This window comes from Gavia stellata, chromosome 35 (assembly GCF_030936135.1).
Source record: "Gavia stellata isolate bGavSte3 chromosome 35, bGavSte3.hap2, whole genome shotgun sequence".
Classification (NCBI taxonomy): domain Eukaryota; kingdom Metazoa; phylum Chordata; class Aves; order Gaviiformes; family Gaviidae; genus Gavia; species Gavia stellata.
The window spans coordinates 1,333,698-1,355,207 of record NC_082628.1 but is presented as its reverse complement, the minus strand read 5'-3'; the positions used below and the strand labels follow the sequence as shown (position 1 = coordinate 1,355,207).

The 21,510-nt window shown below is 54.2% G+C and overlaps 1 protein-coding gene across 1 annotated transcript in view; it reads right to left on the bottom strand.

Annotated features, from left to right (window-relative positions):
- The window catches only part of LOC132320355 (electroneutral sodium bicarbonate exchanger 1-like), a 29,607-nt gene extending 9,672 nt beyond the window's left edge, over window positions 1–19,935 (bottom strand). The window contains exons 1-26 of the mRNA XM_059832636.1: window positions 19,915–19,935; window positions 17,438–17,519; window positions 16,605–16,733; window positions 16,020–16,155; window positions 15,644–15,804; window positions 15,360–15,539; window positions 15,103–15,191; window positions 14,813–14,970; window positions 14,356–14,443; window positions 13,704–13,850; window positions 13,435–13,526; window positions 12,752–12,926; window positions 12,482–12,615; window positions 11,619–11,864; window positions 11,411–11,516; window positions 10,896–11,057; window positions 10,097–10,210; window positions 9,587–9,748; window positions 8,745–8,996; window positions 8,037–8,105; window positions 7,316–7,489; window positions 7,079–7,216; window positions 1,835–1,916; window positions 1,002–1,130; window positions 418–553; window positions 44–204 (exon numbers count right to left, since the gene is read on the bottom strand). Coding sequence (XP_059688619.1) covers window positions 44–204; window positions 418–553; window positions 1,002–1,130; window positions 1,835–1,916; window positions 7,079–7,216; window positions 7,316–7,489; window positions 8,037–8,105; window positions 8,745–8,996; window positions 9,587–9,748; window positions 10,097–10,210; window positions 10,896–11,057; window positions 11,411–11,516; window positions 11,619–11,864; window positions 12,482–12,615; window positions 12,752–12,926; window positions 13,435–13,526; window positions 13,704–13,850; window positions 14,356–14,443; window positions 14,813–14,970; window positions 15,103–15,191; window positions 15,360–15,539; window positions 15,644–15,804; window positions 16,020–16,155; window positions 16,605–16,733; window positions 17,438–17,519; window positions 19,915–19,935 — 3,523 coding nt within the window. The remainder of the gene's footprint in view (window positions 1–43; window positions 205–417; window positions 554–1,001; window positions 1,131–1,834; window positions 1,917–7,078; window positions 7,217–7,315; window positions 7,490–8,036; window positions 8,106–8,744; window positions 8,997–9,586; window positions 9,749–10,096; window positions 10,211–10,895; window positions 11,058–11,410; window positions 11,517–11,618; window positions 11,865–12,481; window positions 12,616–12,751; window positions 12,927–13,434; window positions 13,527–13,703; window positions 13,851–14,355; window positions 14,444–14,812; window positions 14,971–15,102; window positions 15,192–15,359; window positions 15,540–15,643; window positions 15,805–16,019; window positions 16,156–16,604; window positions 16,734–17,437; window positions 17,520–19,914) is intronic.
- Window positions 19,936–21,510: the final 1,575 nt, after the last annotated feature.

Genomic DNA, 21,510 nt, shown 5'->3' with positions numbered 1-21,510 from the left:
GCCAAGCTCGACCGTTCCCGGAGGGACGCGGCACCCACAGTACCTGCGATCTCTTCGATGCTGTTGGCACTAATGTCCAGCAGCACCGTGCCATTGATGATGCAGCTCCTCAGCTCAAAGAGGCTGTGCAAGGACAGCGTGGCCACATAGGGCTTGCTCCAGCGCTCGCCGCCGTCTTCCACGTCCTCCTCAAACTTCAGCCACCTGCGGACATCGGGTGCTGTCAGCCCCATTGCAAGGAAACAGCCCCAGCTCTCCAACCCCTTTAACAGAGCTACAGGTAGCAAGAGGAGACGGCTCCTCGCATCAGCACCTACAGCTGCAAAAGCTTCGCGTCCTGCGGAGCGGAAAGCAGAGCCCGCGTGCACTGCTGGCGCAGGGACTCCTCTCCCACCACAGCCGGCAGCAGCGATTTACCTTGCCGTTTCCTTCCACTCGGCATCTTCGCCCTCTTTCACGCAGATCTCATCCAGCTCGGTGAACAAGGCGTGAGGGACATGCTGCTCGTCCTCCTTGGTCCTGAGGATGAACTGCACCCGCTGGGACGGGGTGCCTGGGGGCAGAACACAGAGACCCGTCCCGTTACCACGCTCGAATATGGCCCATCACGCTCACATGCAAAGCGGGCATCAGATCGGCACCAGTTCAGCCACAAATATTGGGCCGGCCCCTCTCCCCTGGCTCTGTTGGGGCTTGCACAGAGCCACGGAGAAGGAGAAGCATCTATTCCACCCCTGCACAAGGATGGGCAGCTTTCCTTCCCCACATTTCCATTTTTAAAGCAGGCATCCCGCTGAGGAAGATGAGCCTAAATCCATTATACATTTAACTACCTCAAAAAAAAAAGATGAAAGTTTTGAAAAAGAGGGTCTTGTTAAATAATGCCACTTTCCCTCGGAAGAACAGCAAGTCACTCAAACTAGCCACATGGACCTGCTTGCAGAAGACCCCAGCGCCCATGTAGCCCCAAGGAGTTTAGTGAACGGGGTGGCGGGACTTACAGTGGTAGCCCCGCTCCGTCGGGGCACAGTCCTCCTCCTGTTCCCGATGCTTCTGCTTGTGGGGTCGGTGATGCCGGTGGCATTGCCCCACCAGCGGCATCTGCACGCCGGCGTACAGGGTCCGGTGGCCTGCAAAAAAGCAGCATTTGCATCACTCGCGATATTGGGGAGATGGATGACGCAGACACCACGGTTAAATCAGTGCAGCCGTCCCAGGAGGAAACACCAATTTTGTTTTCACTGGATCCCTGAATGTCACAGACCTCTCCTTTTTTCCAAGCCTGTTTTACTCGAACTTTGCAACAACAGAGCAACAACAAGTGATGGCTCCCCCAAAAGTGCCCTGAAAGCATCCAACGTCTTCTCAAATTCCAGCTTGGGCTGGCCAACACTCAGCCTTGCTCATTAAGCAGTGACAGAAGGGAATTCTTTTTAAAATCCTTGTATGGCACAAGGCGACAAGAGAAGATCCAATCAGTCCCATGATAAGGAACTCCAGAAGAAAAGAAGAAAAGCACAGCCTCGCGCCTGCAGCTGTCCAATTATTCTCCAGACCTCTCCAAGCCAGGAGCAGCCTCTGCGAGTAAACAAGCCGTGAATTATCCAGCCCCATGGCTAAAGCTCACACCGTGACCTCCGCGGGGGCTTTTTCCCTCTGTTGAAAAGCCGTAATATTAAAACACGTGAAAATAACTGTGCTGCTTTATTAAGAAGCACGGCAGGTTTTGCTGCACATGATGTCACACCGAGTGAGGGACATTGTAGGGACTTTGTGCAACGGGAAAAGGCGCCGGGCTGGTGGCCCCTCTACCAGCATCTCAGCAGAGACTCACCTTCCAACTCCTCCTTCTCATAGTGAATCTTGGCACCGTTGCTCCTTCTCCCCTGGTCAATCAGTGCCTCCTCGTCATGCCTCTGTTTAGCAATGAGAAGAAGGTAAAAGTTGGGGCTGGGCGTCTAGAGCTCCCTTGCGTCCTGCCGGCAAGTCTCCTTCTCTCTTAGACACCGTTTTGCCTCCGTGCTGCGACCAGGGACGCTAAACCTGCCCCTGGCAGCCCTCCCCAGTGCAAAGCATCTCCCCCTGCCCATCCTTCTGCCCTCCAGGGAAATGCCAATGGGATTTCGGGGAGAGTTTTCCCCCTGTTTGGGGGATGCTCAGCCCTTCAGCTGTGCTACCTGTAACTCTTCCAGAAGTGTCATTTTGTAAGCCCCGTTCTGGTTCATCCTCACGTCGGTCACCGGTTTGGGGGGATAATTGAACCTCCAGATCAATCAGGGGGCCAGAGTCCCCCGGGACACCTGGACAGCTCTCACCGAGAGGAGCTCAGTGGCACCCAGTGTGCACCAACTCCAGAGACACAACAAGTGACCGTTTATGGCATCACAATCGGTGATGCGTATCCAGGCAGTTATTTAAAGCCACGCACCCCAGGACTCTTCCCGCTTGGAAAACTTAGTGGATGGGGAGAAACCAGCTCTGTTTTGGGCAAAAACTAGCCGGAATAGAGAAAAGGGGTGTAAATGCCGCATCCTGCTGGGCCAAAAGGCATAAGCAGCGTTTGGGTGTATTTAAAAGCACAAGCTGCCAAAATACGAGAGAGGTGCAAAGCCTTGGGGAAAATACGCCTTACGGGGCAAAATACGCATTAGGAGGAAACATAGGAGGAAACAGGACAAGTGAGCACCTCCGGCTCTGCGGCAAGATGCTCTCAGCGTCCCATGGCCCTTCTGTTGCAGCATCCTCGAAATCGCGGCAAGCCTTGCGCGGAGATGCCACCGAAGGAAAGGGCCCCGCTCAGAACTCACTCGGTCCCGGTTAGGCCACTCAAATGGACTCGGAGCGCTTATTTTGTTGAGGAAATTGCTGGAGGAGTTAAGGGTTTCGTAGAGCTGTGGGGTTGCGGACCTGTGGCCTTGGGATGGGATGGAGCAGGAAGGGGAGAAGCCTCCGGAAAGCAGTTTATCCCATCCCAGCATGGGCACCAGCACTTGCAAACGCTTTGCCTTCCCTCTCTGTCCTTCTCCGCTGCTGACAGGTGCCTGCAAAACATCACATTGTCAAAACTGGGCTGGGCAAGGGGATGCCGAGCTTTGCATCGCTCACTTTGGAGTTTTGGAGCAGCCAGAGTTGTTCCGCTTAGCACTATTTCCTAAGCACAAAGCTCCGGTTGGCTGCTTCGAAGCTGCTTTTGTTGGGAGGCTGAAAGCAGTAATTGCTTGTAAAACTGAAATCGGAAATCACTGGAGCAAAGGAGGAAGGTCCGACTTTTCGGGGAACGGTTCTCTTTGCAGAAGGTGAGTGCCTTTTCCTCCCTTCTGTACTACCAACCTCTGAAGAAATCAAACCAGAGTAATGAGTGCTTGCTGACAGGCACCCAGCAGTCTGGTTTTCAGCAAATAAAGGGTGACGATTGGGCAGCCTCACTATTACAATGTGCCTCGTTCTTCTGTATTTGTCCAGACGAGCTCCCTTCTGGCTCTCTACCAGCCCACGCAGGGACATTGCCATGTCCCCCCCAGGATTTCTCGGCTGTCTCAGCCCAGAGACGGGCTGCACGGGGACGTGGCGGGGCAGAGTCAGGAGGGGGCCATGCTTCGGGCACGGTGCTGAGCCCCACTCCACGCTGGCGGCTGCGTGGCAGGAAAAGCCTTTGGGGACCTTCTGCCGTGAACCTCAACATCAGCTCTCCATCCTGGAGCTGGAGGAGGTTGAGCGAAACCTCGGGGCAGCACCACGCTCCCTCCCAGGAGCAGCAAGCAGGGACCAGGGCGGAGGCACGAACCCACCGCAGCCGAGCAAGACGTCGGGCAAATGATATGGGACGGGATAGTGCATATACCTGATGTCAGGAACAAGCCTGGCCGGGCTTGGCAGACCCCCTGAAACCCAAAATTATTTCTATGGATTTATTACGGCTTTTCTGGAGGATGCTCCACACAGTGAAGTACTTTGCAGGACACAGCCCCTGCCCTGGCCACCTCCTGCAGGGAGGCTGCCAGATGCCACCACGTGCATTAAACCACCTTTTCTCCCCCCATCCTTCCCTCCTGAGCAGATGGCAGTCGTACGAATCCCAAAGCACCCAAAGCTTCGCCTCCAACACCAAGCGGCACTCGGAAGGCACCTTCACCACTCTTAGGGATTTACCCACGCCGGCCACCCTAACAGGGGCCGACCCTGGGATCCCGCTGAGAAGGCAGAGTCCCAGGGAAGGTTTCCCATCCCTCTTTGAGGAGTTCTCGGGTGACAGCTCGAGCTGGCTGCCTCCGGAGAGGGACCCCTACCCCCACTCATGCCCCCCAATTATACCTGTACCACCCAGCACCCCATCCCCAGGTCCAACCTGGAGGCCGAGCCCTTAATTCTCCCAGAGGGACATCACCTTCCCTTGGCTTCCAGCTCCGGCCTGGGGCTCTTCCCCAGCCTCTCCCTCCACTTACTCCAAACCCCACCCTCAGCACAGCCCCACACACACTCCCCTCCTCCTTCCTCTGACCTCTCTCTTCCTTAATCCTTTCCTCACCTCCAGCACACTATACAGAGGGAGCCAGACGCACCACCTCCTCCACTGACTTCCCTGGCCAGGCGGGGACACGGTTGGAAAAATACTTTGGAATACCCGGAGCTGCTCAGCTCTTGCGGCCTAAGGCTTCAACTCCTTCAGCTGCTTCCGCCTCCCTTTTCTCGGGAACCGCTCCCGCGGCGCTGCAGGACAGCAGCTGTCCCCTCCGACAGTCACCATGCCACGCTGGCAAAAGTCAACCTACAGCTTGCAAAACCCCATCCCGTAAAAGCCGTCTGATTTTGGCCCTGCTTGGGGATGTACCCCTTTCTTCCTTACAGAGCAATTCTGTAGTTTCTTTTCCCCACCCGTTTGCAAGGAGCAACAACTTGCCCTTGGCATTTGGGGTTGGCTTCATGCACGAACAGGCTCCCGCAGAGGATGGGACAAGCCGATGGCAGGAGGGCTCGTGCACCCGTCCCAGCTGGGCACGAGGCACCAGTTGCAGACGCCGAGAGCCTGGAGCACGTGCTGAGCCCACAGCAAGATGCAGGGCTGCAAGGGGACCTTTTCTTCTGGCTTGTCCTCTCCTCCCAGGCTCCACGGCCAGCCGACTCGACCGCATGTGCCTGAGGTGACACCACAGCCCAACGACCCCCCGCCCCAAAACCTCAAGAGAGCACAAGAGCCATCTCTGCTTCACAGCTTCTTCCTGCATAGCGGCAGGGGAAGGGAGAAGGAAAAGGCATCTTGCCGCTTTCCTCCCGGCTCATCCCACCCTGGGAGAGAAGAGACTTTGCAAGGACAGGGGAGAAGAAAAAACTACAGAGTGCCAGGGAGGTAAAAGGAAGGAAAACAGCACTGAATGATAAAGCGGCAGCAGTCCCTCTACCACTACAAACCCACACCACCACACGCACGTACACACGGGAACTTCACGACACCGAACTCCCATTGACTGGCACGTACACCTCAGTTTGCTGGTCTAGAGATACTGAATGCCTGAAGCACACCAAGGAGAACTGAAAACATCGACATGGCTTTAATGGGAATCCTCCAACTGGAAAACAGCGGTATCTCCCCGTCTCTGCGTTGGCACGTCCCTGAGTCACGTTCTCACTCCTCCCCTTCAAAGCCGAGGCTCCTAAATAGCAAAACTGGGGGGAAAAAAGACAAAAAGAGGGAGAGCACCATCAGTGGAAGACCTGCCGGCTGCTGCTGGTTCAACCCTGTTCGTGGGACCACCCTGGCAGTGACGAGCTGGTTTGCATGCCACGGTCCTCGCTGCCTGTTCCCAGGGACGGGCCGTTTGCTCGGTACTGCCTGCCGAAGCACGGGAAAACTGTAGGCATGCGCCGTCGCTTGCAGAGGAGCACGGTCACGTTCACATGCAATCCTTTACCTCTTTCCTCCCCGGATTCAGACTGTTTCTGTGTTCATAGTGAGAGCCTTCCACACGCTCGTTTTCAACACTTCCTCCGAGATATTAATCTCGCAAGGATCAGTCCTGCAATAAATATTTTACAGAGCAATCCGTGACTACGGGAACTGATGCCACCAAGTGCGTTAGCATCAGCAAGAGGAACAGCGGCGCCCCGAGAATCCAAGCTCAGCATAAGCACGGGAGGTTTTGCTGGATGAGGAGTTTTGCGAGGCAAGCCTGAGAGCTGCAGAGCTACAGCTCCGTGCAAAGGCTCTTGCGGGCGTTTAGCCTTGGAGTGGGCTCCTAAGCCACTGCTGGTACAGATCATGCCTGCAACTCCTCGTTTTTACGTATGAGGATCTCCAGCTACCCTAAAGTCACTGAGGATGCGACTTTTTGGGGTCAGATGGGAGTTGTGCAGCCACTCTGCTTGGAGGCAGAGCCCTGCGATCCCCTCCTGCAGCCCTGCCCGTAGATGTGATTTTCCCACCAAGCTGACTGCTGCTTTCTATGGGACGCTCAAGAAAGATGCAAGTGGAAAAAACTGTGCCAAACACCTTCCAACTAATCTTGCCGGGGGTCCTGGCACTTGGTGGGGCTTTACCTGTCCCTGCTTTGCTTTGGGATATCCAAGTTGCTGGTCTTGCCCAGTTTCAGCAGAACTGAACCGGCAGCAGCAGCAGCTTCCATCATTTTCGGGGACTCCTGACGGAAAAAAGGGACAAATCAAGTTCTCTGTCTTGGATCCAAGTGGAAAAAACCTGAACACCCAGCAAAAACATTGCATGCTGCCCTCTCCTTCTGACTCGTGGCACCTTTAGCTATTAGCGCAGCAGGGTAAAGACCTTTCACTCTGAATTTTTTGTGGGGGGGGTTAAAAACACTGTTACGAGCCAATCTTTCCATCATCATCATCATCATCATCATCTGTTATTATAAATGACTCATTTAAAAAATTATACCTCTATTCAAGTGTTAAGCTCACTGCTCATTCAGGGAAAAAAAAGGTTAAGATGTGGGATCCAGGCTATTAGGATCTGTTTCTTTTGAGTTCTGATCTTGCCCCAACATGTAAAGACAAGCTGTGCTAGAAACAGGCAATCTCACAGCCCGAGGGAGATGTCCAGCCCCGAGCGCCCAGCAAGCGTTACCTCTTCTTCATTGGCTTCGTTTTTGGCACCGTCCAACTTCTTCTTCTTGCTCTCTGGCATAAGGTCATCCAGGAAGCTGAGCTCTCGCTTTGAGAAGCAGAAATCCATGGCTTTCCGGACAAATACAAGAGCCAAAACCTGCACGAAATAGAGGGAAGATGCGGTGAGGCCAGAGGTGGTGCTACATCTCACTCCAACGCGGCAAACATCCCTGTGCCGAGCGGCACCGCCTCTTACCATCATGGGAAAGACGATGGCGGCACGGGACACCTTGATGGCCCAGAGCAGGACGAGGCAGATCAGCTGGATCACGGTGAAGAAGTGCACCTTTCGCAAGGGGACGTGCCGCAGGTAGATGAAATCCGGCTGGTGTTTCGCCGGCATCCAAAACAGCTTCAAGCGATCGAAGAACTGCAAAGTCAAAGTGGAAAAGTTGCCACCTTGGGACTGCGGAAAGCTTCTGGCCCTCTTGAGACGTGGAGGGAGTTTTCAGGATCTCGCTCGCCATGAGAAACCGTGGATCCCACTATGCTCCTCCTGGGAGCAGCACCCATTTTCCCTTCGCTCCAGCTAGAAACCAGCTTGCCCGTGAGAGCTGCCCACCCACGTGCAATTATGCCACGTTATTCTATGATTAGCTTGTCTTGGCCCACTGAATCCCCCAGCAAGGATTTCCACCAGTGGTAGAAATTGCCTTCCCTGTGCACTCAACTCCCCCATTTTCACCTAACCAAACACTGGCCTGCCCTAACCTGTGTTTAAACAGGGAGCGCTCAACTTGCCCGGTCCTCCCAGCCCTATAGACCTCCTGTGCCTCCTCCAATCTTTTTCGTACACAAAATATTTTCATTGCTTGCTTTCCGAGAGGTTTTTTTCCCATGCCGCTGCTTTTTTCCTGCTTCTACGGAGATGAAATACCAGGCAGCGGACATGCTGCACGCTGTAAAAAAGTCCGTACCTGAATTTCTCCGAGCGACGACACGCCCATGTAGAGAAAGACGCCGTAAAGCACAGGCATTGGTATAAACTGAAAGAAAGAATGCAATCATTTATTTTTTTAAATTGCATTTTCAGTAGTACCACTCTCTTCTACAGGCACTGCCTCAAATTGCCTACAGCTTTCCAGTTTCCACAGGGTTAGAGACGTGTCGGATTTTAACCAGCAGAGCTTTTGTGCCTGCGAGTGAGCTAACGCTCTGCTTTAGGCTGACCGTTGGAGTTATCTTTCATCAGCAGAATCCTATCTTCCAGAAAGGTTGGAGGAAAACAGGCGACCATGCTACCATATGCCACGTTCTGTGACGGTAGAAAAACCTTTCTCCTTATTCTTGTAGCAACAAGCAAAAGCGACGTGCCTCCTCTTAGCCTAGCGAGGAGATTATCTTGTGGGAGGAACACGCAAGGAAGCCCATGGAGATGATTTCAGTGTGTTTAGCTACTGGAACGGCTGTGCTGAGGCATTTGGGGGAGCAAATTGCCATCGATAACGTGCTGAACGGCTGGAAAGCGTAAGCGAGGAGGCTGCTTCCCACTGTGGGTCAAGCCCCAAGGTTTGGGATCACCTCCTCCTCCGCTCCACAGCTGCTCGGGCCTGGAGAGAGGGGACTGGTTTTGGGTAACCTCCAAAAAGCTCGTGGCTGTTGGGTGTTTTGCATTTTCCTCTTACCTTTAACACAGAAGTGAAGAAGACAGAGCAGCCCATGAGCACAAAGATCATGGAGCCAGTGACTCTCTGCTCTCGTATCCCCAGAAACTTGGGTTGTTCTCCTGGAGCTGCGCACTCAGACTCGACTTTGAGGCTATTCACGTGGGTGATGGACAGGACGGTGGCAGCCACAAACCAGGGCAGCCCCATCACGGAGCACACCCCGAGCATCACGGCCACCATGAAAAGGTCCAGGTGGTACCCACATCCTTTCTGCGGGAAGCAAAACAAGGAGATGAGCGTCCCACAGCACAAGAGCAAGGACAACGTCGCAAGTCAGGCTCAAACCCCGCTAGAGCGCAAGTCAACTTCTTGAGAATTTAAAACACGCCTCGGAAACAAATAAGGAGGTATCTGCTCTTTGTGCAAGCCCCTTGCATGAAAAGGTGGCAGGAGTTCAGACAAAGTGGATTTGGTTGTGCGATAGCTACTTCTCAAAAGAAAAAAAGAGACCGGGTTTTTTCCTTCATAAAGAAATTTCCACCACTTGCAAGTAGGATGTGACTCTGAGTTATCCCTGGCAGCGCGTCAACACAATTCGATCCCCCATCCACTGCTGACATTTTAAAACAAAACCACGCTTCTCTATTGCTCCAAGATTAATTTGCTCCTCTGAAAGGCTGCTCATCTGAACTCCCTGTCGTTTGCTCCCTGTGTCATCATTAATGCAGGAGAGCATCCTGCCACGCAGCCTGACGTTTTCCCAAACCAATGCCTTCCCAAAGCATTTGGAATAGGAGCTTCTCCCCATGCCTGCAGCCTGGAGTGGGTTGGGGATGGGCTCATCTCTTGCAGCCCCTTACCTTCAGCCTGTGCTCCTTCCTGTTCACAATAACAGCAGTGATCTGCTGGTCCATGAAGATCAAGATGGTGCAGAGCAGAGCTGGGATGAGCGCAGCCAACACCGTCCACCAAGGGTTGGGTCCTACAGGGCTGATGAACCACCCGCGGTCGTCTCTGGTAGGCTGCAACAAAGCACACACATCAGCATCATCTCCCAGCCCAGCCACCTCACTGGCTTTGCTTTTCCCCTCCATTCCCATGTCAGAGCACCTCCCAGCCCTGGCTTCACGTCACCCTGGGGTTCAGCACTGCCGCTGCCCTCTTTGCAAGCACCTACAGATACTTCTCCTGGAGGTATCTAGTTTTGGGGCTGTCTTCTCCTTTCCCGAAGGAAACAATGCGCTTGGAGGCAGAAGAGGAGATGGTCGCACCACCAGCATCTCCTCCGGACTCAGCCCTGTCCTGCCCCGGCATCACCTTGTGGCATCCCCAAGGGCTGAAACCAGCTCCCTGCCAAAACACCCCGTTACCTTGAACATATGGGGGACGTGGAGCTTCGGTGATGGGATCCCAATCATGAAGTCCGTGAGCACCATGACGACGATGGTGAGGAAAACAGCAAAGTCGCTTACTGTGGACCGTACCTGGGGCAAGAAACCAGAGCTGAAGGGGGCGTCGCAAAGGGGGCCACAACATGACATGGAAAAGTGAGGGACGTCAACGCCATTAAGACCGGTTAACAAAACCCCTCCATGCTGAGGACATGCAGCCCAATCCCTTGGTTAGATACCGTTGCTGTGTTTGTGCCTGTGAGATCTGGTGCCAGGCAATACAAAATGTTTAATTAGGTGGAAAAGGGTTGTCTTAATTGAAACCTTAAAAAAAAAAATAAAATTACAAAAGAAGGAAGCAGATGTCTGCCACGACAGCCACGCTCACAGCTAAAACGGGAATAAGGCACTGAGGCATCATTTGCTCCTCAAAAGGAAGAAATAGTGTCGTTTGCTATGGCAGCTCCTCAGCTGAATCAGCCTTCCCCTTGAGCACATAATGCACAGAAGGTGAAAAAAAGTAACTGTGGAAGACCTGATTTCCCACTGCCTGAGCAAGAGATGGCTCCAGGACAGGTCGCCAGGCAGGTGGGAAATGCTACGATCCTTTTGCGCTCATGGAAATGAGTGAGGGACGTCCACGCTGATGGAGAGCTTGGCCTTCAAGGTCAACGTTTCCCAGCTCGACCGAGTGGTGGCAAATACTGCTTAGTGCTCCAGGAAAGCCATTTTGGGAAATGAGCGTGGAGACTGCTGCTGGCCACCGTCTTCTACCTACTCTGGTTGGGAAGTATCGGCTGGTCTTAAACTTCTTCAGTAAGCTCGACAGCACAAAGGTGGAGAAGAAGAGGATGCAGCACCAGAAGAGGACGTCAGGCGTGTAGGGGCCATTGGGTCCACAGGCAGGTCCTTGAAACTCTCCATGCAAATACCGACATTCCTGGAGAAACAGAGCATCAGGACACAAAGGCAGTGCATGTGCGGCAAGGAAACCTTGCATAACGAGGGGGATATTTCTGCTGCCGGTCAGAAATATTGTCCTGCCACCGCGTTGAGGAGGCGGACAGTTATTACCCACGATGTTGGGCACAAGGTGGACTGGACAAGGTGGACTCTCCTTCCCAGGACCAAGCGGGTTAAAACCACCCATTAGATGTAAGCAATGACTTTTCAGAGCAGCACTAGCACAGCTGGAAGCCCATCACCACCTGAAGGGCTCCGACTTGCGCACCACGCGAATGCCCCTGGGCCCCGTGGCCGCGGCACGAGGAAGCAGTGGCTCGGGGCACTTACGGTCACCGTGAGGTTTTCCCAGGCGATGCCAGACACGTTGATCTTGTTGCTCTCCCAGAAACGCAGGGTTTCATTGCTGGGATGCGTCGGTGCCTCACACTTACAGCTGGGAGGAGAGAAGCCAAGACACGGGTAAGGGAGAGGCGATGCAGGTGCAGCCCTGAGCTCCTGCCAAGGGGCAGGGGCGTTTTAGGAGGAAAAAACCCACTAGTCGATGGTGAGGAAGTCGAGCTGGCTGTGCATGTGCACAGGGTAGGTCTCCCGCAGGTGACTCAGCTTCTCTAGAGCCTCGTAGATGAAGATGAGGCAGATGAGGGAGGCGAAGGCTTCTTCGGTGAAGCGGGTGATGTAGCACACCAAAGAGCTGGCGTCGGTGGCCACCAGCACGATGCAGAAGAAGGCAGTCCACAGCCCGATGCATGCCCGCAGAGAGAGATAGGAGAGCGTGTACTCCCTGGGAAACCAAAATAAAACCAAGGGTGGAAAGGCCAGCAAGAGGCTCCAAGTTGGGGCTTAATGATAAATTTAAATTGCAATAAGGGTGGTTCATCTCACATCGAAGTCATCACAGCAGAAGGACTGTCATGGAAAATACCCATTTCACATGAAAAACTCCTACTTTTTCAATGAAATCATCCAAACTCACAACATTTCAGCAGTAGACTATTTGGCTACTTGAGCAAACTGTATTTCCACTTCCAGCAACAATCAGGCTAAGAAGTGCCTTGTTTTGTACTCAGAGGGAAGCAAATCTTCCCCCATTCCCAAACCAGAGTGATTTGTCTCCTCTTCCTTGTGCAGCCCATCTTGGGCATCCACATCCTTGTGGTTTCTCCTCCTCCAGCTGCTTCGCTTTAAGCCTAAAACCCCCAAATGACCCCATCCATCCTTCAGAGAGCCAGGGCTCTCGCACCATCGCATACTAAAGCAGCAGCGTGCAGCATCTGTGACACACAAGACAACTTCAATCGAACAACTGCCGCTGAGAGAAATGAAAGACAAACATCTTTTCTCCATCCCCGCTGCCTTCTGAAGACTCTCACAGCACCCGGCCGCAGCAACCAGCCTTACTTGCAGAATTTGTAGAGGATCTTCTCAAAGACGAGCACGGGTCCGGTGCTGCCGAGGATGGTGAGAGGTTGGCCAGCAAAGAGGGAAAACACCACGCCGGTCATGGAGGCGCCCAGCAGCGACTCCATGGCACTCTGTCCGGGGAAGAGAGGCAGCAGTGAGTACAGAAAGCATTAGGGGGAAAAAAAACCCAGAGCAAACTCACTGCAGCAAGGACTTTTGCATGAGTTTTATCCTCCCCCGTGCCACCCAACAGAGAGAGCTGCTCACTATGTGGCCATCGGTCGCCTCCCCCAGCAGTCCCCCGAAGGTGATGACAGGGGACATGCAGGCACAGTAGAGGAAGAGGAAGGACGCCAGACACTGCAGCCTCAGACCATCCCGAAAGTCGCTCCAGAACCACGGGGCTTTTCGCTTCACATCCAGGATCAAACCTCCAAAGAGCCTGGAAGAAGGACAAAATAGAGACAGTTCTCCTGCAAGACCACATGGACTTTTCTTGGCTGCAGAAGGGCAATCACAAGCATGGAGTAATTTTCAGTGCTGAAAAGAAGCCGTCTCCTTCTCCCTTTTTACACCCACTAGAAGCTGAGGCACGCCAAAATGCCCTCCAACAACAAAAATAAAAAGAAGAAAAAAGAAAAAACAAGACCTAACCTGAGAGCCCATCCCCTCTTACTGCAACACTCCCTTGCTCTGAGAAGCAGCAGAGCTCTACCTGGAGGTATTTGCACATCTGCTTCCACCCCAAATCAAGAAAACCTGTGTGCAATGATGCTGTGGCTGAGCCCAGCTGCCCACATCTCCCACCTGCCCAGCCCAGGGACCCAGCTGGGCATGTGGAGCCCCTTCACTGAACCAAAAAACCCCAAAAACCTGCTCAAAGGCAAGGTGCATGCTCAGATTTGGGAGGCAAGCAGAAAAAAAACACCCCAAACTATCAAAGCTTGCACCTTCCCGTCCGCTCCAGTTCAGGACCGCTGTGCTTCTCTGGCTCACTGTCAGAAGCACTGTCATCGAGAGCTCCTGGCATCTTCCTTTTTTCCTGTTCAAATGGAAATAAGAAAGACAGCTATTTGTAACCACTGGCTTGTTTTGCTTCTGGTCTGGCCATGTGACTGTGTCAAACAGGGACCTGGTGAATCTGGAGCCCTGAACAGCATCCCCAGCTGCCTGCCGTCCTGCCCGTCCCCCTCGCACCTCCCTCCACCGCAGCACCCACCTGCGAAGGGACGTTTTTCGGGGGCTCGATTCGGATCGATGGATCCCACTCTCCAGGCGGCAAGACCGTGACCTGATCCAGAAACTCATCGATGCCGGCCACGAGGTCAGCCCGGTTCTTGGCTTTATAGGCGACGTCATGGAAAACCTGCCCGTAGGAGACAACCTGCTCAGAGGACAACCCATCTCGCATGCCCTAAGCAGTGCAATAAGCACTTGGCTAAATGCAAGATAATTCCCCCCAAATTTCCTGCTGGCAATGGCAGGAAGTATTCCCCCAAAAGGAAAAATCTGTCCATCGTGTTCCTTGTAATCCTCTCCTCCACGAGGCCCCCCATCCCCCATGGCACACCGCAGCCTGTTGCTTAGAGAGGACAAGTTTTACTGGCCCTGGCAATGCCACCACTGGGGACAGCGTGCTGGGGACCCCGGGGAGAAGGACGAGGTGCAGGATGCACCCCGGGTGGGATTTCAGCCTCCAGGATGTGGGGGGATGCAAACGTGCGTGTTTGCTTTGGGGTGCGAACGAAGGGTGGGCTATTTGGAGAGCTGCCGGCAGCGGGGACAGCAAACACTCTTCCTCACTACTACAGAGACAGGGAGAGGTGAAGAAAGCCAAAAATGACCCAGAGATATCCCTTCTCACGTCGCACCTCATCCGTCATGATAGTAGCCATGGACCTGCCGATCTCATGGTACTGATGGGCTTTTCCTTCTGGTCCAAGCAAAACAAACAGGAACCTGGGCAAGACAAACAAAAGGAGAGAAACGAACGTGTCATGGCTCAAAGAGCACCCAAGGAAATCCCTGGCAGCTCCCAGCCCACAGCACGGCTCGAGAGGGGACACGGAGGCTCACCGACTCCGGTGATGAATTGGAAATTCATCAAAACCCATCGCAAATTTCATTTTGGGGCCAACTCTCATTCACGTTGGCCAATGGGTTTAAAAGCTACAGCAGGGAAGGGGGAAATGAAGGCAAGGAGACGTGGCTGGCAGAAACGTGCTGGCTCCCGCTGGCCTTGTTCCCTTGGGATGCCAAACTGATGCATGCCATCTGATGTTTTGTTGGGGGGGTTTGAAATAAAAACTTTGTGCTTCTCGTTCAGACCTTGTTGGGATGGGAACTTCCGTCATGCCTGAGAGGAGGACAGCCGGGGTCAGGCGGACAAATGCCACGATGGGCTGGCGAAGGAAATCCAGCTCTCCTACGAGCACGTTGGACGCTTCAGCCCCGCTGGGAATTTTCTTCATGAAGTGCAGCTCCGCCTGGGCACAACAAGCCATTTTCAGGCAATTACCCCAAAAGCAAAGCCCACAGCACCCTGCAGCTCCCTCTGCAGCCAAGGTTGCAACAGCAAATTCGGCCCTGAAGGCCTAAGAAAGCTATGAGTGTCTCACCTTGCTTAAATCCGTTGTGCTGGTCTCATGGTTCACCCCATTTTTAGCTTCCACAGTGGTGGGAGAAGGATGAGGGGTAAGTGTTTGAGCTGGTAGAAAAAAGAAAGACACTCAGAAAGACGGACAAGGAGCAATTGGGATGCTTCTCCTTTGCTAGGACAAACCTAATGGGGCCAAAGCCCTGCAGAAACCCTCATCTGCTGCCAAAGCCCTGCAGAAACCTTCACCGGGTGCCAAAGCCCTGCAGGAACCCTCACCTGGCTTGTCGAGGAGGTGCAGGTCCGACCCCTTCTTGCTCACATCAGCAAACGAGCGGAGAAGGTTGTTTCTTTTCTTCTCGTTCTGATGGTGGTGCTTCTTCAAAAGAACTTCTCCAATTTTTGCCCGCGTGCGCTCGTCAAACTCCGTGAGCTGTTCTTGCTGGCCCAGGATCAGATCTGAGCATGGCACAGGAAAATGAGGCAGGGTTTGATCTGGGAAGGAAGGGCACAGCGGCGAGCCAAGCTCGGCCGTTCCCGGAGGGACGCGGCACCCACAGTACCTGCGATCTCTTCGATGCTGTTGGCACTAATGTCCAGCAGCACCGTGCCATTGATGATGCAGCTCCTCAGCTCAAAGAGGCTGTGCAAGGACAGCGTGGCCACATAGGGCTTGCTCCAGCGCTCGCCGCCGTCTTCCACATCCTCCTCAAACTTCAGCCACCTGTGGACATCAGGTGTGGTCAGCCCCATTGCAAGGAAACAGCCCCAGCTCTCCAACCCCTTTAACAGAGCTACAGGTAGCAAGGGGAGACGGCTCCTCGCATCAGCACCTGCAGCTGCAAAAGCTTCGCGTCCTGAGGAGTGGAAAACAGAGCCCGCGGGCTCTGCCGGCGCGCAGGAACTCCTCTCCCACCGCAGCCAGCAGCAGCGATTTACCTTGCCGTTTCCTTCCACTCGGCATCTTCGCCCTCTTTCACGCAGATCTCATCCAGCTCGGTGAACAAGGCGTGAGGGACATGCTGCTCGTCCTCCTTGGTCCTGAGGATGAACTGCACCCGCTGGGACGGGGTGCCTGGGGGCAGAACACAGAGACCCGTCCCGTTACCACGCTCGAATATGGCCCATCACGCTCACGTGCAAAGCGGGCATCAGATCGGCACCAGTTCAGCCACAAATATTGGGCCGGCCCCTCTCCCCTGGCTCTGTTGGGGCTTGCACAGAGCCACGGAGAAGGAGAAGCATCTATTCCACCCCTGCACAAGGATGGGCAGCTTTCCTTCCCCACATTTCCATTTTTAAAGCAGGCATCCTGCTAAGGAAGACGAGCCTAAATCCATTATACATTTAACTACCTCAAAAAAAAAAAGATGAAAGTTTTGAAAAAGAGGGTCTTGTTAAATAATGCCACTTTCCCTCGGAAGAACAGCAAGTCACTCAAACTAGCCACATGGACCTGCTTGCAGAAGACCCCAGCGCCCATGTAGCCCCAAGGAGTTTAGTGAACGTGGTGGCGGGACTTACAGTGGTAGCCCCGCTCCGTCGGGGCACAGTCCTCCTCCTGTTCCCGATGCTTCTGCTTGTGGGGTCGGTGATGCCGGTGGCATTGCCCCACCAGCGGCATCTGCACGCCGGCGTACAGGGTCCGGTGGCCTGCAAAAAAGCAGCATTTGCATCGCTCGCGATATTGGGGAGATGGATGACGCAGACACCACGGTTAAATCAGTGCAGCCGTCCCAGGAGGAAACACCAATTTTGTTTTCACTGGATCCCTGAATGTCACAGACCTCTCCTTTTTTCCAAGCCTGTTTTACTCGAACTTTGCAACAACAGAGCAACAACAAGTGATGGCTCCCCCAAAAGTGCCCTGAAAGCATCCAACCTCTTCTCAAATTCCAGCTTGGGCTGGCCAACACTCAGCCTTGCTCATTAAGCAGTGACAGAAGGGAATTCTTTTTAAAATCTTTGTATGGCACAAGGCGACAAGAGAAGATCCAATCAGTCCCATGATAAGGAACTCCAGAAGAAAAGAAGAAAAGCACAGCCTCGCGCCTGCAGCTGTCCAATTATTCTCCAGACCTCTCCAAGCCAGGAGCAGCCTCTGCGAGTAAACAAGCCGTGAATTATCCAGCCCCATGGCTAAAGCTCACACCGTGACCTCCGCGGGGGCTTTTTCCCTCTGTTGAAAAGCCGTAATATTAAAACACGTGAAAATAACTGTGCTGCTTTATTAAGAAGCACGGCACGTTTTGCTGCACATGATGTCACACCGAGTGAGGGACGTTGTAGGGACTTTGTGCAACGGGAAAAGGCGCCGGGCTGGTGGCCCCTCTACCAGCATCTCAGCAGAGACTCACCTTCCAACTCCTCCTTCTCATAGTGAATCTTGGCACCGTTGCTCCTTCTCCCCTGGTCAATCAGTGCCTCCTCGTCATGCCTCTGTTTAGCAATGAGAAGAAGGTAAAAGTTGGGGCTGGGCGTCTAGAGCTCCCTTGCGTCCTGCCGGCAAGTCTCCTTCTCTCTTAGACACCGTTTTGCCTCTGTGCTGCGACCAGGGACGCTAAACCTGCCCCTGGCAGCCCTCCCCAGTGCAAAGCATCTCCCCCTGCCCATCCTTCTGCCCTCCAGGGAAATGCCAATGGGATTTCGGGGAGAGTTTTCCCCCTGTTTGGGGGATGCTCAGCCCTTCGGCTGTGCTACCTGTAACTCTTCCAGAAGTGTCATTTTGTAAGCCCCGTTCTGGTTCATCCTCACGTCGGTCACCGGTTTGGGGGGATAATTGAACCTCCAGATCAATCAGGGGGCCAGAGTCCCCCGGGACACCTGGACAGCTCTCACCGAGAGGAGCTCAGTGGCACCCAGTGTGCACCAACTCCAGAGACACAACAAGTGACCGTTTATGGCATCACAATCGGTGATGCGTATCCAGGCAGTTATTTAAAGCCACGCACCCCAGGACTCTTCCGGCTTGGAAAACTTAGTGGATGGGGAGAAACCAGCTCTGTTTTGGGCAAAAACTAGCCGGAATAGAGAAAAGGGGTGTAAATGCCGCATCCTGCTGGGCCAAAAGGCATAAGCAGCGTTTGGGTGTATTTAAAAGCACAAGCTGCCAAAATACGAGAGAGGTGCAAAGCCTTGGGGAAAATATGCCTTACGGGGCAAAATACGCATTAGGAGGAAACATAGGAGGAAACAGGACAAGTGAGCACCTCCGTCTCTGCGGCAAGATGCTCTCAGCGTCCCATGGCCCTTCTGTTGCAGCATCCTCGAAATCGCGGCAAGCCTTGCGCGGAGATGCCACCGAAGGAAAGGGCCCCGCTCAGAACTCACTCGGTCCCGGTTAGGCCACTCAAATGGACTCGGAGCGCTTATTTTGTTGAGGAAATTGCTGGAGGAGTTAAGGGTTTCGTAGAGCTGTGGGGTTGCGGACCTGTGGCCTTGGGATGGGATGGAGCAGGAAGGGGAGAAGCCTCCGGAAAGCAGTTTATCCCATCCCAGCATGGGCACCAGCACTTGCAAACGCTTTGCCTTCCCTCTCTGTCCTTCTCCGCTGCTGACAGGTGCCTGCAAAACATCACATTGTCAAAACTGGGCTGGGCAAGGGGATGCCGAGCTTTGCATCGCTCACTTTGGAGTTTTGGAGCAGCCAGAGTTGTTCCGCTTAGCACTATTTCCTAAGCACAAAGCTCCGGTTGGCTGCTTCGAAGCTGCTTTTGTTGGGAGGCTGAAAGCAGTAATTGCTTGTAAAACTGAAATCGGAAATCACTGGAGCAAAGGAGGAAGGTCCGACTTTTCGGGGAACGGTTCTCTTTGCAGAAGGTGAGTGCCTTTTCCTCCCTTCTGTACTACCAACCTCTGAAGAAATCAAACCAGAGTAATGAGTGCTTGCTGACAGGCACCCAGCAGTCTGGTTTTCAGCAAATAAAGGGTGACGATTGGGCAGCCTCACTATTACAATGTGCCTCGTTCTTCTGTATTTGTCCAGACGAGCTCCCTTCTGGCTCTCTACCAGCCCACGCAGGGACATTGCCATGTCCCCCCCAGGATTTCTCGGCTGTCTCAGCCCAGAGACGGGCTGCACGGGGACGTGGCGGGGCAGAGTCAGGAGGGGGCCATGCTTCGGGCACGGTGCTGAGCCCCACTCCACGCTGGCGGCTGCGTGGCAGGAAAAGCCTTTGGGGACCTTCTGCCGTGAACCTCAACATCAGCTCTCCATCCTGGAGCTGGAGGAGGTTGAGCGAAACCTCGGGGCAGCACCACGCTCCCTCCCAGGAGCAGCAAGCAGGGACCAGGGCGGAGGCACGAACCCACCGCAGCCGAGCAAGACGTCGGGCAAATGATATGGGACGGGATAGTGCATATACCTGATGTCAGGAACAAGCCTGGCCGGGCTTGGCAGACCCCCTGAAACCCAAAATTATTTCTATGGATTTATTACGGCTTTTCTGGAGGATGCTCCACACAGTGAAGTACTTTGCAGGACACAGCCCCTGCCCTGGCCACCTCCTGCAGGGAGGCTGCCAGATGCCACCATGTGCATTAAACCACCTTTTCTCCCCCCATCCTTCCCTCCTGAGCAGATGGCAGTCGTACGAATCCCAAAGCACCCAAAGCTTCGCCTCCAACACCAAGCGGCACTCGGAAGGCACCTTCACCACTCTTAGGGATTTACCCACGCCGGCCACCCTAACAGGGGCCGACCCTGGGATCCCGCTGAGAAGGCAGAGTCCCAGGGAAGGTTTCCCATCCCTCTTTGAGGAGTTCTCGGGTGACAGCTCGAGCTGGCTGCCTCCGGAGAGGGACCCCTACCCCCACTCATGCCCCCCAATTATACCTGTACCACCCAGCACCCCATCCCCAGGTCCAACCTGGAGGCCGAGCCCTTAATTCTCCCAGAGGGACATCACCTTCCCTTGGCTTCCAGCTCCGGCCTGGGGCTCTTCCCCAGCCTCTCCCTCCACTTACTCCAAACCCCACCCTCAGCACAGCCCCACACACACTCCCCTCCTCCTTCCTCTGACCTCTCTCTTCCTTAATCCTTTCCTCACCTCCAGCACACTATACAGAGGGAGCCAGACGCACCACCTCCTCCACTGACTTCCCTGGCCAGGCGGGGACACGGTTGGAAAAATACTTTGGAATACCCGGAGCTGCTCAGCTCTTGCGGCCTAAGGCTTCAACTCCTTCAGCTGCTTCTGCCTCCCTTTTCTCGGGAACCGCTCCCGCGGCGCTGCAGGACAGCAGCTGTCCCCTCCGACAGTCACCATGCCACACTGGCAAAAGTCAACCTACAGCTTGCAAAACCCCATCCCGTAAAAGCCGTCTGATTTTGGCCCTGCTTGGGGATGTACCCCTTTCTTCCTTACAGAGCAATTCTGTAGTTTCTTTTCCCCACCCGTTTGCAAGGAGCAACAACTTGCCCTTGGCATTTGGGGTTGGCTTCATGCACGAACAGGCTCCCGCAGAGGATGGGACAAGCCGATGGCAGGAGGGCTCGTGCACCCGTCCCAGCTGGGCACGAGGCACCAGTTGCAGACGCCGAGAGCCTGGAGCACGTGCTGAGGAGCCCACAGCAAGATGCAGGGCTGCAAGGGGACCTTTTCTTCTGGCTTGTCCTCTCCTCCCAGGCTCCACGGCCAGCCGACTCGACCGCATGTGCCTGAGGTGACACCACAGCCCAACGACCCCCCGCCCCAAAACCTCAAGAGAGCACGAGAGCCATCTCTGCTTCACAGCTTCTTCCTGCATAGCGGCAGGGGAAGGGAGAAGGAAAAGGCATCTTGCCGCTTTCCTCCCGGCTCATCCCACCCTGGGAGAGAAGAGACTTTGCAAGGACAGGGGAGAAGAAAAAACTACAGAGTGCCAGGGAGGTAAAAGGAAGGAAAACAGCACTGAATGATAAAGCGGCAGCAGTCCCTCTACCACTACAAACCCACACCACCACACGCACGTACACACGGGAACTTCACGACACCGAACTCCCATTGACTGGCACGTACACCTCAGTTTGCTGGTCTAGAGATACTGAATGCCTGAAGCACACCAAGGAGAACTGAAAACATCGACATGGCTTTAATGGGAATCCTCCAACTGGAAAACAGCGGTATCTCCCCGTCTCTGCGTTGGCACGTCCCTGAGTCACGTTCTCACTCCTCCCCTTCAAAGCCGAGGCTCCTAAATAGCAAAACTGGGGGGAAAAAAGACAAAAAGAGGGAGAGCACCATCAGTGGAAGACCTGCCGGCTGCTGCTGGTTCAACCCTGTTCGTGGGACCACCCTGGCAGTGACAAGCTGGTTTGCATGCCACGGTCCTCGCTGCCTGTTCCCAGGGACGGGCCGTTTGCTCGGTACTGCCTGCCGAAGCACGGGAAAACTGTAGGCATGCGCCGTCGCTTGCAGAGGAGCACGGTCACGTTCACATGCAATCCTTT